This window comes from Heteronotia binoei, chromosome 13 (genome assembly GCF_032191835.1).
Source record: "Heteronotia binoei isolate CCM8104 ecotype False Entrance Well chromosome 13, APGP_CSIRO_Hbin_v1, whole genome shotgun sequence".
Lineage (NCBI taxonomy): Eukaryota > Metazoa > Chordata > Lepidosauria > Squamata > Gekkonidae > Heteronotia > Heteronotia binoei.
In genome coordinates, this window is record NC_083235.1 from 13,534,733 (window position 1) to 13,549,570 (window position 14,838).

At 48.6% G+C, this 14,838-nt stretch overlaps 1 protein-coding gene across 3 annotated transcripts in view; it reads left to right on the top strand.

Annotated features, from left to right (window-relative positions):
• Nucleotides 1–8,205, top strand: part of PRICKLE3 (prickle planar cell polarity protein 3) — a 70,730-nt gene extending 62,525 nt beyond the window's left edge. For all 3 annotated transcript variants that reach the window (XM_060252748.1, XM_060252750.1, XM_060252749.1), the window contains 3 exons: nucleotides 2,655–2,841; nucleotides 4,538–5,044; nucleotides 6,290–8,205. In XM_060252748.1, the coding sequence (XP_060108731.1) occupies nucleotides 2,655–2,841; nucleotides 4,538–5,044; nucleotides 6,290–6,936 (1,341 nt within the window). In that variant the 3' untranslated portion in view covers nucleotides 6,937–8,205. The remainder of the gene's footprint in view (nucleotides 1–2,654; nucleotides 2,842–4,537; nucleotides 5,045–6,289) is intronic.
• The last annotated feature ends 6,633 nt before the right edge of the window (nucleotides 8,206–14,838 follow it).

Below are 14,838 nucleotides of genomic sequence, written 5' to 3' on the forward strand. Positions count from 1 at the left end.
CTTCCAAGCCTTCCTTGTCATGTATTCTCGTCACCTTCCTTAAGTGACACTGCACCAGTTTGGTGCAGTGGTGAAGTGCGTGGACTCTTATTTGGGAGAACCAGGTTTGATTCCCCACTTCTCTACTTGCAGCTGCTGGAATGGCCTCGGGTCAGCCATAGCTCTTGCAGGAGTTGTCGTTGAAAGGGCAGCTTCTGGGAGAGCTCTCTCAGTCCTGCCTGCCTCACAGGGTGTTTGCTGTGGGGGAGGAAGGTAAAGGAGATTATAAGCTGCTCTGTAAATCCCGTGGCGCAGAGCGGTAAAGCTGCAGTACTGCAGTCAAAGCCCTCTGCTCACAACCTGAGTTCAATCCCAGTGGAAGCTGGTTCAGGTAGCCGGTTCCAGGTTGACTCAGCCTTCCATCCTTCTGAGGTCGGTAAAATGAGTACCCAGCTTGTATGTAGTGTAGATGATGATGAAGAAGATGATGTTGGATTTATATCCCGCCCTCCACTCCGAAGAGTCTCAGAGCGGCTCACAATCTCCTTTACCTTCCTCCCCCACAACAGACACCCTGTGAGGTGGGTGGGGCTGGAGAGGGCTCTCACAGCAGCTGCCCTTTCAAGGACAACCTCTGCCAGAGCTATGGCTGACCCAAGGCCATTCCAGCAGGTACAAGTGGAGGAGTGGGGAATCAAACCCAGTTCTCCCAGATAAGAGTCCGCACACTTAACCACTACACCAAACCGGCTCTCTGGCAGATGACTGGGGAAGGCAATGGCAAACCACCCTGTAAAAAGTCTGCCATGAAAACGTTGTGAAAGCAACGTCACCCCAGAGTCGAAAATGACTGGTGCTTGCACAGGGGACTACCTTGACCTTTTTTAAGCTGCTCTGAGTCTCTGATTCAGAGAGAAGGGCAGGATATAAATCTACTGTCTTCTTCTTAATGTTTTAAAAGCCTTTTTGTGTGTCTCCCCCCCTCTTTGTCTCCTCTCCACTCCCTTCTGTTGCACTCCTACCACAAACTCTCTCTCCCCCCCCCTTCTCTCACACTTGTTCCTCCCCTTCCAAACTTTCCCAGTCATCTATTCCCATCGCCTCCCCTTGGAGAGGTGACTGGAAAGAGCCAGTTTGGTGTAAAGCAGGGGTGGCCAAACTGTGGCTCGGGAGCCACATGTGGCTCTTTCACACATATGAGCATATGAAGCTGCCTTCTACTGAATCAGACCCTTGGTCCATCAAAGTCAGTATTGTCTACTCAGACTGGCAGCGGCTCTCCAGGGTCTCAAGCTGAGGTTTTTCATGCCTGGACCCTTTTTAGTTGGAGGTGCCGGGGATTGAACCTGGAACCTTCTCCTTACCAAGCAGATGCTCTACCATTGAGACACCGTCCCTCCGCTATTTTGCATGGCTCTTGAAGCCCCCGTCACCCCATGGGCTGGTTTGGGAAGGCATTTGTTTCTTTAAATCACTTCTCCAAGCCAAGCTAGCTGGTGGCTTGGAGAATGCATTTTAAGTTAAAGTTGCTTTATTTCCACCTGTCTTTTCCTCCCTCACCTATTTCCTTCCTTCCTTCCCTCAAACATTTGATGTTCATGTCTTGTGACTTTCAGACATCTGATATTTATTCTATGTGGCTCTTACATTAAGCAAGTTTGGCCACCGCTGGTGTAGAGGTTAAGTGCATGGATTCTATTCTGGGAGAACTGGGTTTGATTCCCTACTTTTCCACATGCAGCAGTGACCTTGGGCCAGCCGCAGTCCTCTCAGAGCTGTTATCTCAAGAGCAATTCTCTCAGAGCTCTCTCACAAGGTGTCTGTTCTGTAGAGAGGACAGAGGAGGTGATTGTAAGCCGCTCTGAGACTCCAGGTGAAGGGCGGAGTATAAATCCAATTTCTTCTTCTCGGCTGATCCTTAATTTTTTAAAAAAAATTCTTTGTTTTCTCTCCCTCTGGCTCTTTCTCCTCCCCACCCCTCCTGTTGCCTCATACGTCCCCCAGTCCTGCCATCATGTGCTTCTCTCCCAGCCCCTGCCTAACACTCCCCCTACCCAAACTTTCCAAGTCATGTATTCCCCTCTCCTCCCCTTTGCTGATCTTTAAGAGCCAGTTTGGTGTAGTGGTTAAGTGTGCGGACTCTTATCTGGGAGAACCGGGTTTGATTCCCCACTCCTCCACTTGCACCTGCTGGAATGGCCTTGGGTCAGCCATAGCTCTGGCAGAGGTTGTCCTTGAAAGGGCAGCTGCTGTGAGAGTCCTCTCAGCTCCACCCACCTCACAGGGAGTCTGTTGTGGGGGAGGAAGGGAAAGGAGATTGTGAGCCACTCTGAGACTCTTCGGAGTGGAGGGTGGGATATAAATCCAATATCATCATCATCTTCTTCTTAACTGTGTGAATCTGAGAGAACCGGGTTTGATTCCCCACTCCTCCACTTGCACCTGCTGGAATGGTCTTGGGTCAGCCATAGCTCCGGCAGAGGTTGTCCTTGAAAGGGCAGCTGCTGTGAGAGCCCTCTCAGCCCCACCCACCTCACTGGGTGTCTGTTGTGGGGGGAGAAGATATAGGAGATTGTGAGCTGCTCTGAGTCTCTGATTCAGAGAGAAGGGCGGGATATAAATCTGCAGTCTTCTTCTTTTTAATTTTTTTTTTACTTTTATTTTTGATTTGTCAGATAATCTTTGCAGATGAGTGTACTGAGGCCGAGGGGCGCCACTGGCACATGCGCCACTTCTGCTGCTTTGAGTGTGAGGAGGCGCTGGGCGGACAACGGTACATCATGCGCCAGAGCCGCCCGTACTGCTGCCGCTGCTATGAGAGCCTTTATGCAGAGTACTGTGATGCCTGTGGGGAGCACATCGGTAAGAAGGCACATTCTCTGGGCCAGGGGATTGAGGATTGGAGGTCAGAGGTTGGAGTGGTCTTTGCAGAGACTTTGAGAGCCAGTTTGGTGTAGTGGTGAAACGTGCGGACTCTTATCTGGGAGAACCGGGTTCTATTCCCCACTCCTCACTTGCAGCTGCTGGAATGGCCTTGGGTTAGCCATAGCTCTCGCAGAGTTGTCCTTGAAAGGGCAGCTTCTGTCATAGCTCTCTCAGCCCCACCCACCTCACAGGGTGTCTGTTTGTCCAGCCGCTGCTCCGGGACTGCCAATGAGGGGGAGCTCACCACTCATGCTCCCTCTCAGCTGTGGAGTCTTGTGAGCAAAAATTCTACTTTGTGAGCTACTGCTTAAATTAGTTTGTTCTGGGGCCCTCCTTCCTGAGCTAAGACAAAAATGTGTGAGCTGGTGCCTGAAAAATTGTGAGCTAACTCACACTAACTCAGCTTAGAGGGAACACTGCTCACCACCTCCCTAGGCCGCCGATTTAACAGTTGAACTACTTTTAGGGTGCATTCACACACACTAAATAATGCACTTCCAATGTACTTTTCAACTAGATTTTATTGTGCAAACTGCACTCGCAGACAGCCATGGAAGTGGATTGAAACTGCTTTATTTAGCACAGGGGTGGCCAAACTTGCTTAACATCAGAGCCACATAGAATGAACGTCAAACGTTTGAGAGCCACAAGGAGGAAAGGCAGGCAAGCAGGCTGGCAAATAGACGGGGGAGGAAGAGAGAGGTGGGAGGAAAGCAACTTTCACTTTATATTCATTTTTCCAAACTGCAGGATGGCTCAGCTTGGAGAAGTGTTTTAAAAAGAGAAATGCCATCTCCGGGATGGGGTAGTGGGGTCTTAGAGAGCAGCACAATATGTGTAAAACAGCCACATGTGGCTCCCAAGCCACAGTTTGACCACCCCTTATTAAGCATGTGTGAAAGCACCCTTATTAATGTAAACGCTTCTTTCATAATACCTAGCCAGTACCTTTCTGCCTGTAATATAAACCCATGATTGCGAGTCCTCTCCTCTGGTGCCAACAGGAGCGGCTCCTTGCCCTCCTCTAAGCGAAAGCCCTTCAAATACTTCACGAGAGCAGCCATGTCCCCCCACCCCCTCTTCTCCAGACTGAACATTCCCAAGTCTCTCAGACTCTCTTGAACAGGGGTGTCAAACTCATTCGTTATGTGGGCTGGATCTGACATAAATGAGACCTTGTTGGGCTGGGCCATGTTGGGCCAGACCGTATGTGTACCTATTTAAGATTAGGTAGCACAGATATAAACTTTTAAAAGGACACAAACATGATTTAAAAAAAAAAAAAACTTACAACATGCTTCAAATATTAGCACGTGTTGGTCTTAAAGGTGCTTTCTTTGTATCTCTCCCATGGGATCCAGGGAACTGGGCAAAGGAAGTTCTGGCTCTTACCCTCCCTCCCCAGGGGACCAGGAGGGGGAGGAGACTCAGCCAATAGAGAAAATAGAGGTTTTGCTCTGTAGCTCCTGTGCGATTGAGCAAGCCTTGCAAAGCAAGCTGTGATGTAGAAGGAAGCAAGAGGGGGGGGGAAGGAAGCAGACAAGAGCCAGTTGCTCAGGGGGCTGATTTGGCCCCTGGGCTGCATGTTTGACACCCCTGCTCTTGAATGTCTTGGCTTGTCCCTCCTTTCCAGGCATTGACCAGGGCCAGATGACCTATGAAGGCCAGCACTGGCATGCTACCGACACCTGTTTCAGTTGCTCCCGCTGCCACCAACCGCTGCTGGGAAAGCCCTTCCTGCCCAAGCAGGGCCAGATCTTCTGCTCTCGGGCTTGCAGCCTGGGCGAAGACCCGAACGGCTCGGACTCCTGCGACTCGGCCTTCCAGAGCGCCCGCTCCCAGGATTCTCGCCGGGTCAGCTGGCAGCAGCGGCGGGTTCAGGCCCAGCGCCCGCCGTCCTCCCATGTCGCCCGCTCCATTTCGTTCGGAGGGCAGCCTGCGCCGTCTCACTCGACCCCCAGAATCCGAAGGAGCTGGAGCGGCTTGCCCGGGGAGGAGATGCCCACGGAGACAAAGGAGCTCTCGGATCAGGAGAGCAACGGTTCGGGCTGCAGCCAAAGTGACAAGGAGCCTGTGAAATGCACCTCCCGGGGAACTTCAACCTGCCCTCCACCAGCCACTCAACAGGAGCAAGGCACAGGTAAAGTAAAGCTGAAGACGATGGTGAATTGGGGAGAAAATCCAGATTGCTTGGTGATCATAGATCTATGGGCAGGGCCGGTGGGTGGGAGTAGGTGGCTGCCTAGGGTGCTACCCCACCTGGGGGCGCCAGGAGGTGCCCCCTTACTCCCCTTGCCCTTTCCTGGGAAGGCGCTGCTCAGCCGCTGCGCTCTTTGGAGGCTTCCTTAGAAGCCTCTGAAGAGTGTGGTGTTTTAGCACCGCCTGACCGCTTTCAACCCAAAAGTGGCCGCCGTGCTCTTCAGAGGCTTCCAAGAAAGTCTCTGAAGAGCGTAGTGCAGGGGGAAAGCAGTGGCGTGGCAGCACGCTTGCGCACCGCCCATCATTCTCTCCCCCCCACTAGCCACCCTGCGCAGTGATATCACTAGTGATGTCATTGCACCACACGCGAAATAAACTTTGTTAAGGGAGCTTGAAGGGGAGGGCACGGTGCAGGGGTCTGCCTGGAGCGGCAAAACCCCTAGCGCCGGGCCTGTCTATGGGGTTAACTGAGGAATTCCCTCTGGTTTGGGTTCTGGGTCTCCCTGGAAACCGAACATTTTTGAGCCTGCAGGCCCTTTTGGAGTACCATGTTGTGTGAACATTCCTTTGAGCCTGCAGGCCCTTTTGGAGTACCATGTTGTGTTAACATTCCTTTTTTTTTAAAAAAGTTTTTTTTAAATTTAAAAAAAAATTAAAAAAAAAAAGAATGTTCATACACTAATTCGCCATCGCACTTGCTCCGCCCTAAGGCTTTTCATGTTGACTCAGGCCATCGATTCTCCACCAATCGCTCTGCGGCGCCTCTTGCTTCGTGGCCCCTTCCCATTCCCATCATGGCAACTGAAACGCCAAAAAACCCAGCATCCTGTTGCCGCGACAGTAATGGGAAGGCGCCGCGAAGCAAGAGACACCAGCAGATCAACTAGTGGGGAATCCATTGAGCTGGCGCAAGAAGTCCAGGGGCAGAGCAAATGCCAGTGAGGAATCAGTCACAGTGTGGCACGTGCTGCCACAAAATGGCTGCCACAGCTTCATTCACACAGTGAAGATTCTTATGCTGTGGGGGCAGCTGCTGCTGAAGTAATGTCTATAAAAATCTGCAGAGCCAATCAGGAGCCTGAGTAGGCAAAAGCCCCACCTAGCTTTGCCTGGAAAAAATGGTGTCGGGCACCACAGTCACCCTGTGTTGGGAACCCCTGCTCTAACACTTTTCTCTCTCCCACAGGCACTGAGATCCGGCCTCGTTTCCAGCGAGCCTCTCCTTTGCGCCATTCCATGCCAGAGTTGGGGATGCCCCCTTCCAAAATCCCGGATTGGAGTTGCAGTTCAGCATCCAAACTCCAAGCACCTGGCCAGTCGCGATGCAGCAAGGGAAGCGAGCTAGGGGTGGAGAGCTTTGCCCGGTCAGGAGCCCCACGGGTGAGCTTCCGGGAACCTCTCGTCTCTGGAGAGCCAAGCCCTTCCTGCCCTGAGCAGCCCACCCTGAACCCCCAGCTGCTTCAGAATGGAGGGGCTAGCCGGCAACACCTCCGTTCCACTTCTGACAATTCGCTTAATCTGGGGGGCCAGGGATGGAGACCCAGAAAGGGGGCAGGGCAGCGCAGGGGAAATAGTCTCTCCTATTCAGCTTCTGAGGGAGCTTTTCCTGCCTGGCATCACCGCTACCCTCCCCGGGGATGGGATTTCAGCTCCTCTGACTCTTCTGATTCCTCCTCGGAGGAGGAAGGCTACTTTTTGGGAGAGCCTATTCCCCTGCCCCCACACCTACGAGGCGGGGCTAACCCCACAGAGACCATGCCACCCACTGACTCTTTGCGGAAACAGCAGCGCCGAAGACTACGTGTCCGGGACAAGAACTGTGTTGTGGCATAAACGTTCCATCTTTGAGACTTTGGCTATGATGATCCCACTGTGAACTCAGGACTTTGAGTTTATCGAACCGCTAAGTGTTGACTTTCTATGGGGGTGCTGCTGAAACTGAGTCCGGAACTCGTGACTTTTGCTTCTTCCACTCTCACCTTTGACTCATGACTAGTTGCCAGGTAACCTCCAATAGTGACCTCTTCACAACACCACTGAAAATCTTCTAACCTTTTCCTCAGGGACACTTGAGTGCTGGCATTTTTTTCATGGTGACCTTTGATCTTTAGACATAAACTTTCCCGGGAAGAATACTGAACTCGTATCTGTGGTGGTGGTTTGGACCTGAGTTGTGTTTATTTCTCCATTGTGGCCTTTTTGACCTTTCAACTGTGACCTTTTGAACACTGATTAATCCTTTCCTCTTGAACCTTCAGAGCAGGGGTCCTCAACCTTTTTAATCCTGTGGGCACCTTTGGAATTCTGATACAGTGTGTGTGGGGGGGGGGGGTGCAGCCACAAAATGGCTGCCACAGTTTACCTTCAGTCCCGCAGTGAAGATCCTTGTGCTATGGTGGCAGCTGCCACCACAGCACTGTTTTTAAAAATCAGCACAGCCAAAAATATCCAATGGCCAGTCAAAAGCTTTGCTTGGCAACTGGCCCCTTCCACTTTCTCAAAACACTTAGTGGGCGCCCGGAAGGGTGTTGACAGGCAGCATGGCGCCCATGGGCACTGTGTTGAGCATCCCTGCTTCAGACTGATGGAGCCTTTTAACTTCTGCACTGTATGAGCTTCTTACCTGGTAACCCTTGAACTTTGGTCGTGACGTGTCCACTGTGACCTCTCATCTTTCGCCACGTCTCCCAGAGGATCTTTTTGACCCTCAGTTTTTCAAGTTGCCATTATTAATGTTAGACTGTTAACAAGGTTGCATGGTTTAAAGCTTTTGGGGTGCTTTTTTCTCTATAAAGGTGTTTGGCCGTGTTTTAATATATAAATGTTTGTACGTGTGTGTGGGGTGGGGTTGAACGCCCATCCTCATCTGGAACAGCTCCCCCCCACCCCCCGCAGTTGAATATGGGCACAAGGTGTCTGTTACGGGGCAGAGCCCACAACTGAGTGTCCTCTGAATGCAACTGGAATTCCCTCCCCTTCTTTGGATCCCCAAACTTGTGCATCTCTCATGTTTGCAATTTTTAAAAAAATGCAAAATTGTTTTTTTTTCTAATTAAGGTTTTAATTTAAGCAAACTTTAAATAAAAAAAAAATTATGAAAAAGCTTTTAGTTTCAGTGAATTGTGACACATTGGTAGGAATAAGCCAGCAGAGGGCGAGTGAGAACATGTGCGAGTTCTGCCCTCAGTGTATTTGGGATAGGGAGAAGCCATTGATTTATTCAATGACTCAAAAGGTGTGGCACTGTACAAAGAGGGCAACGGTAAGTTGTTAGCATTCATAGAATCATAGAGTTGGAAGAGTTCCCCAAGGTCATCTAGTCCAACCCCCTGCTTAATGCAGGAAACTCACAAATACCTCCCCCTAAATTCACAGGATCCACATTGCTGTCAGATGGCCATCTAGCCTGTTTAAAAACCTCTAAGGAAGGAGAGCCCAACACCTCCTGAGGAAGCCTGTTCCAATGAGGAACCGCTCTAACAGTCAGGAAGTTCTTCCAAAAGTTGAGCTGGAAACTCTTTTGATTTAATTTCAACCCATTGGCTCTAGTCCTACCTTCCGGAGCCATAGAAAACAATTCCAAACCATCCTCTATATGACAGCCCTTCAAGTACTTGAAGATGGCGATCCTATCACCTCTCAGCCACCTCCTCTCCAAGCTAAACATGCCCAGCTCCTTCAACCTTTCTTCATAGGACTTGGTCCCCAGCCCCCTCACCATCTTCATTGCCCTCATCTGGACCTGTTCCAGCTTGTCTAGATCCTTCTTAAAATGTTGTGCTCAAAACTCAACACAATGCTCCATACCTCACTTTGTTCCCAAAGTCTAACCAAAGCTCAGTTAATTAAATCCAGGGCTTTTTTTTGTATCAGGAACTCCTTTGCATATCAGGCCACACACTCCTGATGTAACCAGTCCCCCAAGAACTCACAGTAGGCCCTTTCCTAAGGGCCCTGTAAGCTCTTGGAGGATTGGCTACATCAGGAGTGTGTGGCCTAATATGCAAAGAATTCCTTTTACAAAAAAAAACCCTACTTAAATCTACATATATTTGCATGCAAATCATATTTCTAAAGGGGAAAAGGCCTATTTTCTGCTGTTTTAGAAGATGTACATGCATCACCCCAGTAGTCACCATCTTAGGGGAAGGATTCCCCACCTCTCTGACAAAGGATGGTTAAATGCCCCTCCTGGAACAGCTCCCTCCTCCCCCAGTTGAATATGGGCACAAGGTGTCACCCTGGGAGTTCCTATATTAAAATAACTTCCAATTTTTAAAAAGCCATTTCCTACCATTTTTATTTGTGGGACACTTTTTAAAAAGGCTTATAACGGCTTAATCTGTTAAGGCTGCAACATCAGTCTAGGCACAGTTACTTCAGGGGCTGTAAACAAATAGAACCAAAAAAAGGGAGGGAACTTAACCCAACCTGAATTAAGAAGGTTAAGAAGATCTGAGTGTATAGGCCTAGTAGTTCTGTTAGTCAAGTTGAAAACCTTAAATATTGATGACAGATCTACAAAAATACACATGTATTTATTACAAAGCAAATAAAAAAAACAGACATTAGCCCTGGTGATCACCTCAGTTAAGAATCAAATCAACTCAAAAATCGAACAGTGACAACCAAAAATGACCATTGTTTACCCTGATCATATACATTTCAACCCATTGGCCTTTCTCTGTGGTCAAACAAAGTACAAAATGGCTCTTGACCAGGGCTCTTTTCCTGGGGGAACGCAGCAGAATCAAATCATGGAAACAAAATTCTAAAAAAACAAACAACACTCCCCTCCCCTTTTTTTTAAGTTCATGAGGGACACCTTTGTGTTTCTCCTTCATTTTCCTCTTGGGAGTTCCAGCATTTCCCCCCCAGAAAATATGCTGTGCTCCTGACATTACAAAACCACCATCATTTCTTATACAACCATCATTTCTAATAATTATTGTCTGTGGCCAAAGGCAAAGATCTTATTTAATTGAATTTTTGCCTGCCCTTCTTGAAATCGGGTTCAGGGCAGTTCACAAATTATAATTACAATAAATTTTAAAACAGTACGTTACACTTCTCTAAAAACAAGATGGTGTCCAATTGTAGTGATGCTGCTATCTCACAGAAGGGGGGTGGAAGCAGAAATGGATATTAATCAGAAGCCTCACTCTGGATAATTTGCTACACTGATCAGGTACACTTACCTATAGTAATGGTTCAATTATTTACTCTTGAAGTGGGCTGTCAGTTTTTCAACAAGAACGTGTTTACTGAGCACACAACTAGCAGTGCACAAATATATAGTCAGAACATAGAAAACCACACCCCCTCAGGCAGGCACTCACCAATCCCACTGCACCCTTGGATCCTTCATTTGCATTTCCCTCCAAAATGCCTCACTTCCCGATTGGCCGATTCTAGCATAATGGCCAATCAGATTCTAGCATAATGGCATCAGAATCCTGGCCTACAATGGATGTTTGCTTCAGCTTAGGCATTAATTCAGTACATAACATTTACCTTTCTCATTTGGTCAGAAAAATTTAATGCAGCCAGGAGCCAACGGTGATGTAATAGCCAGGGCGTCTGGTCAGGGCCAACAATGGTCATTTTGGGTTGTCACTGTTGATTTTAACTGAGGCTATCACCAGGGTCAATATCTGATTTGAATTTACTTTGTAATAAATATGTATATTTCTGGTGCTGCTACAGGCCACCATTTGGTTATTCAAGATATAAAGCAGTGCCCCCCTCCCCCGGCCCATGGTCACAGGGTGCTTAGCACTGCTCGCAAAATGGCTACCACAAGAGCCAGAGCCAAACTCAAAATGGCTGCCAGAGGGGGAAAGGGGGAGATTACAAACGAAACAAAAGAAAGACTGCAGGGGGGCATCAAGAGACTGAAGGGGAAAAAAATGAAAAGCCTGAAGGGAAAATGGAACCAAGAACCAACCTGATTAAGGAAAGTTCGGGTGTCACCAGTCCTGATATTCCAATGGCTGCAGCATTTTATTCAAATGAGGTAGGGTTGCCAAGCCTGTGTTGTTAAATACCTGGAGACTTTGGGGGTGGAGCTGGGAGAGGGGCCTCAGCATGGTCCAATGCCATAGAGCCCACCCTTCAAAGCAGCCATTTTCTCCAGGGGAGCTGATCTCTGTCAGCTGGAGATCATTTCTAAAAGCAGATCTCCAGGCCCCACCTGGAGGCTGGCAACCCTGCTTTACAATGACCCTGCCCACTTTCTGAAAAGCTCAACAGGCACCAGGTTAAGTACTGATGGGCACAGTGGCACGGCACCTGTGGGTGTCACATTGGGGAACCCCGGCGTAGGGGACCAAGATGAGGCCCTGGGGAAATGGTTAGCACTGTGAAGGGAGGCAATGTGGGCTCCCATGTACAAGATCAAGTCTATCCATCACTGAGGGCTAGATGCTTGCTTTATCCTTTTTGGAAAAGCCAATTGGCTCACACCCAGTGTACATTAAAGACCAACACAAAACGATACTTTGCAAAATCGGTTTATTCCATCTTGTCCATAAAGCACACATAGATTGAAGCTGATGGCAGGATAAAAGCAATAGACAGAGAGTTCGGTGGCATGGCTATTTGGGATACTGGACACAACTTTCCTTTCCTCCCCATTTCTTTCTTCTGGGCCTAATCCAGATGGGTGGGAGAAGGCCTACTAGGGAGTGACCGTCCAGTGGCCTCAGTCTCCCTAGAACAAAACAGCTTATGTCCCAATCCCCCCTCCCTACAGTGAAATATTTTTTTAAAAAGATCAGAAGTCTGCCCTGGTAACCTAAATTCTTTCCTAAGAACATGACCTGTATAAATTTGCATAGTTATCACCCATAATTCTGAAAAAAGCCTATTTTTGTGGTATAAAATACTCCCTTCCTGTTAATTATGCCGAAGAATGAGGAACAGCTCATCAGGGCATGGAAGTCCTACCTCCTGACTGCTGAAAATCTTATCCAAGAAGCCCTCCAGCCTCTGAGAATTCACTAAGTATCGCCAAGGATGGTTTTGAGCATCTTTGCAAGCACCTCTTTTGCATTCCTGAAACTACAGCTTTCAGGCAGGTCTGCCCATAACCCTGATACCTGGCGTTCCAACTGGTAAAAAAAGGTATGACAAAAAAATCCATCCCTCTTAAAAAGGGATTCATATAAATAGGATGTAAAAAAAAGGGCTACTGAGAAAACTTTTGCCCCTTCCAAACGTTTAAAATAGATTTAGAAAAATTACACACACTTGATTCCTTACAGTAATGATCTCTCAAATGAAGGCTTTAGAATGAGGGTCCCCAATGTTTTTTGGAGCCTGCAGGCACACCTTTGGAATTCTGATATGATGTGGCGGGCACAGACACAAAATGGCTGCCAAAGGAGGTGGAGCTGGCCACAAAATGGCTGCCATTGCTTACCTTCAGTCATACAGTGAAGATTCTTATGCTGTGGTGGCAGCTACTGCCAAAGCAATATTTTAAAAAATTCACACAGCTGATCAAATCTCCAATGGCCAATCAGAAGCCTCGGTGGGCAAAAGCTTCACCTGGCCATGCCCACTTTCTAAAAACACTTAGTAGGCACCAGAAAAGGTGTTGGCAGGTACCATGGCACCCACGTCGGGGACCACTGCTTTAGAATGAACCAGAGCTAGACTTAATATATACATAAGCACCCAGCATAGACATATTTTTTTATACCAACCAGTCTCATTCCCCACTTTTATTTATTTATACCAGTCTCCTCTCCCCATTTTAAATGGGGGAAACTGAAGCACATCAAAAGAGAAAGCAGTTCCTAGCCAGCGTCATGAGGCTGAACCCAGCCGTCGCCTTCACTCATCAGCCTCATCTCTTAGAACTGGGGGTAGAATCCAGGGGTCCCATTTCCCCACCCGTATCTGCCAGAAGCAGAAAAGCTCGCCTACCATTCTAAGCCTCACGTGAAGTTTTCGCAACAAAAATAATCTTCCCTTTATATCTCAGAAGCATCTTCAGTTGTCAGCATTGTAAGGGTGGCCAAAGCCACCAAACACCCATGAGGACAACTTGTGAACCTCAACCTGTGTGGAGAGGCGGCACATCCAGGTCCTGGAAACTGAATGGGCTTATTCTCTAACCTCCTCTCCTCCCACGTTCCCTGTTGTTTCCCGTAAGGTGCCTTCCCTTTCCCCGACACAGTGGGAAAGAAGAAACTGCAGCTGGTGATCAAAGTTGGTGACGAGTGAAGAGGGGGATTAAATTCTCTTTGAAGGATCGGTAGGTCTCCCAATGGAAACGGGGATGCTCGAAATTTAAAGACTGGGGGACGTCTCCCTTGGGTCGATGCAGCGGGAGGTGAGAGGTGAAGGGTCCAGTGCGGAGTTTCATCGGAGTGTAGAGACGGCCTCAGATCCCTCCTGTAGTGTCTGTGAGGAGTGGACACACCAAAAGGAAACGTTAAGTAAGGCTCTCTGTCTGGGGGAGTGATGCTCTGAATTATTGGTGCTTGGGGGGGGGGCAACAGTGGGAGGGCTTCTAGTAGTCCTGGCCCCACTGGTGGACCTCCTGATAGCACCTGGGTTTTTTGGCCACTGTGTGACACAGAGTGTTGGACTGGATGGGCCATTGGCCTGATCCAACAGGGCTTCTCTTATGTTCTTATGTGATACAGAGTGCTGGACTGGATGGGCCATTGGCCTGATCTATCATAGCTTCTCTTATGTTCTTATGTGACACAGAGTGTTGGACTGGATGGGCCACTGGCCTGATCCAACATGGCTTCTCTTATGTTCTTATGTGACACAGAGTGTTGGACTGGATGGGCCACTGGCCTGATCCAACAGGGCTTCTCTTCTGTTCTTATGTGACACAGAGTGTTGGACTGGATGGGCCATTGGCCTGATCCAACATGGCTTCTCTTCTGTTCTTATGTGACACAGAGTGTTGGACTGGATGGGCCACTGGCCTGATCCAACATGGCTTCTCTTATGTTCTTATGTGACACAGAGTGTTGGACTGGATGGGCTACTGGCCTGATCCAACAGGGCTTCTCTTCTGTTCTTATGTGACACAGAGTGTTGGACTGGATGGGCCATTGGCCTGATCCAACATGGCTTCTCTTCTGTTCTTATGTGACACAGAGTGTTGGACTGGATGGGCCACTGGCCTGATCCATCATGGCTTCTCTTATGTTCTTATGTGACACAGAGTGTTGGACTGGATGGGCCACTGGCCTGATCCAACATGGCTTCTCTTATGTTCTTATGTGACACAGAGTGTTGGACTGGATGGGCCATTGGCCTGATCCAACATGGCTTCTCTTCTGTTCTTATGTGACACAGAGTGTTGGACTGGATGGGCCACTGGCCTGATCCATCATGGCTTCTCTTATGTTCTTATGTGACATAGAGTGTTGGACTGGATGGGCCACTGGCCTGATCCAACATGGCTTCTCTTATGTTCTTATGTGACACAGAGTGTTGGACTGGATGGGCCACTGGCCTGATCCATCATGGCTTCTCTTATGTTCTTATGTGACACAGAGTGTTGGACTGGATGGGCCACTGGCCTGATCCAACAGGGCTTCTCTTATGTTCTTATGTTATATTCTTATGCTATTCCAGCTGTTTCCTATAAAGAGAGAGATGGACACACTACTACAAAATCCAGGCTAGCTGGATCTCATCACATCTTGGAAGCTAAGCAGGGTCAGTCATTTTTGGATGGGAGACCACCAGGGAACCTCAGGG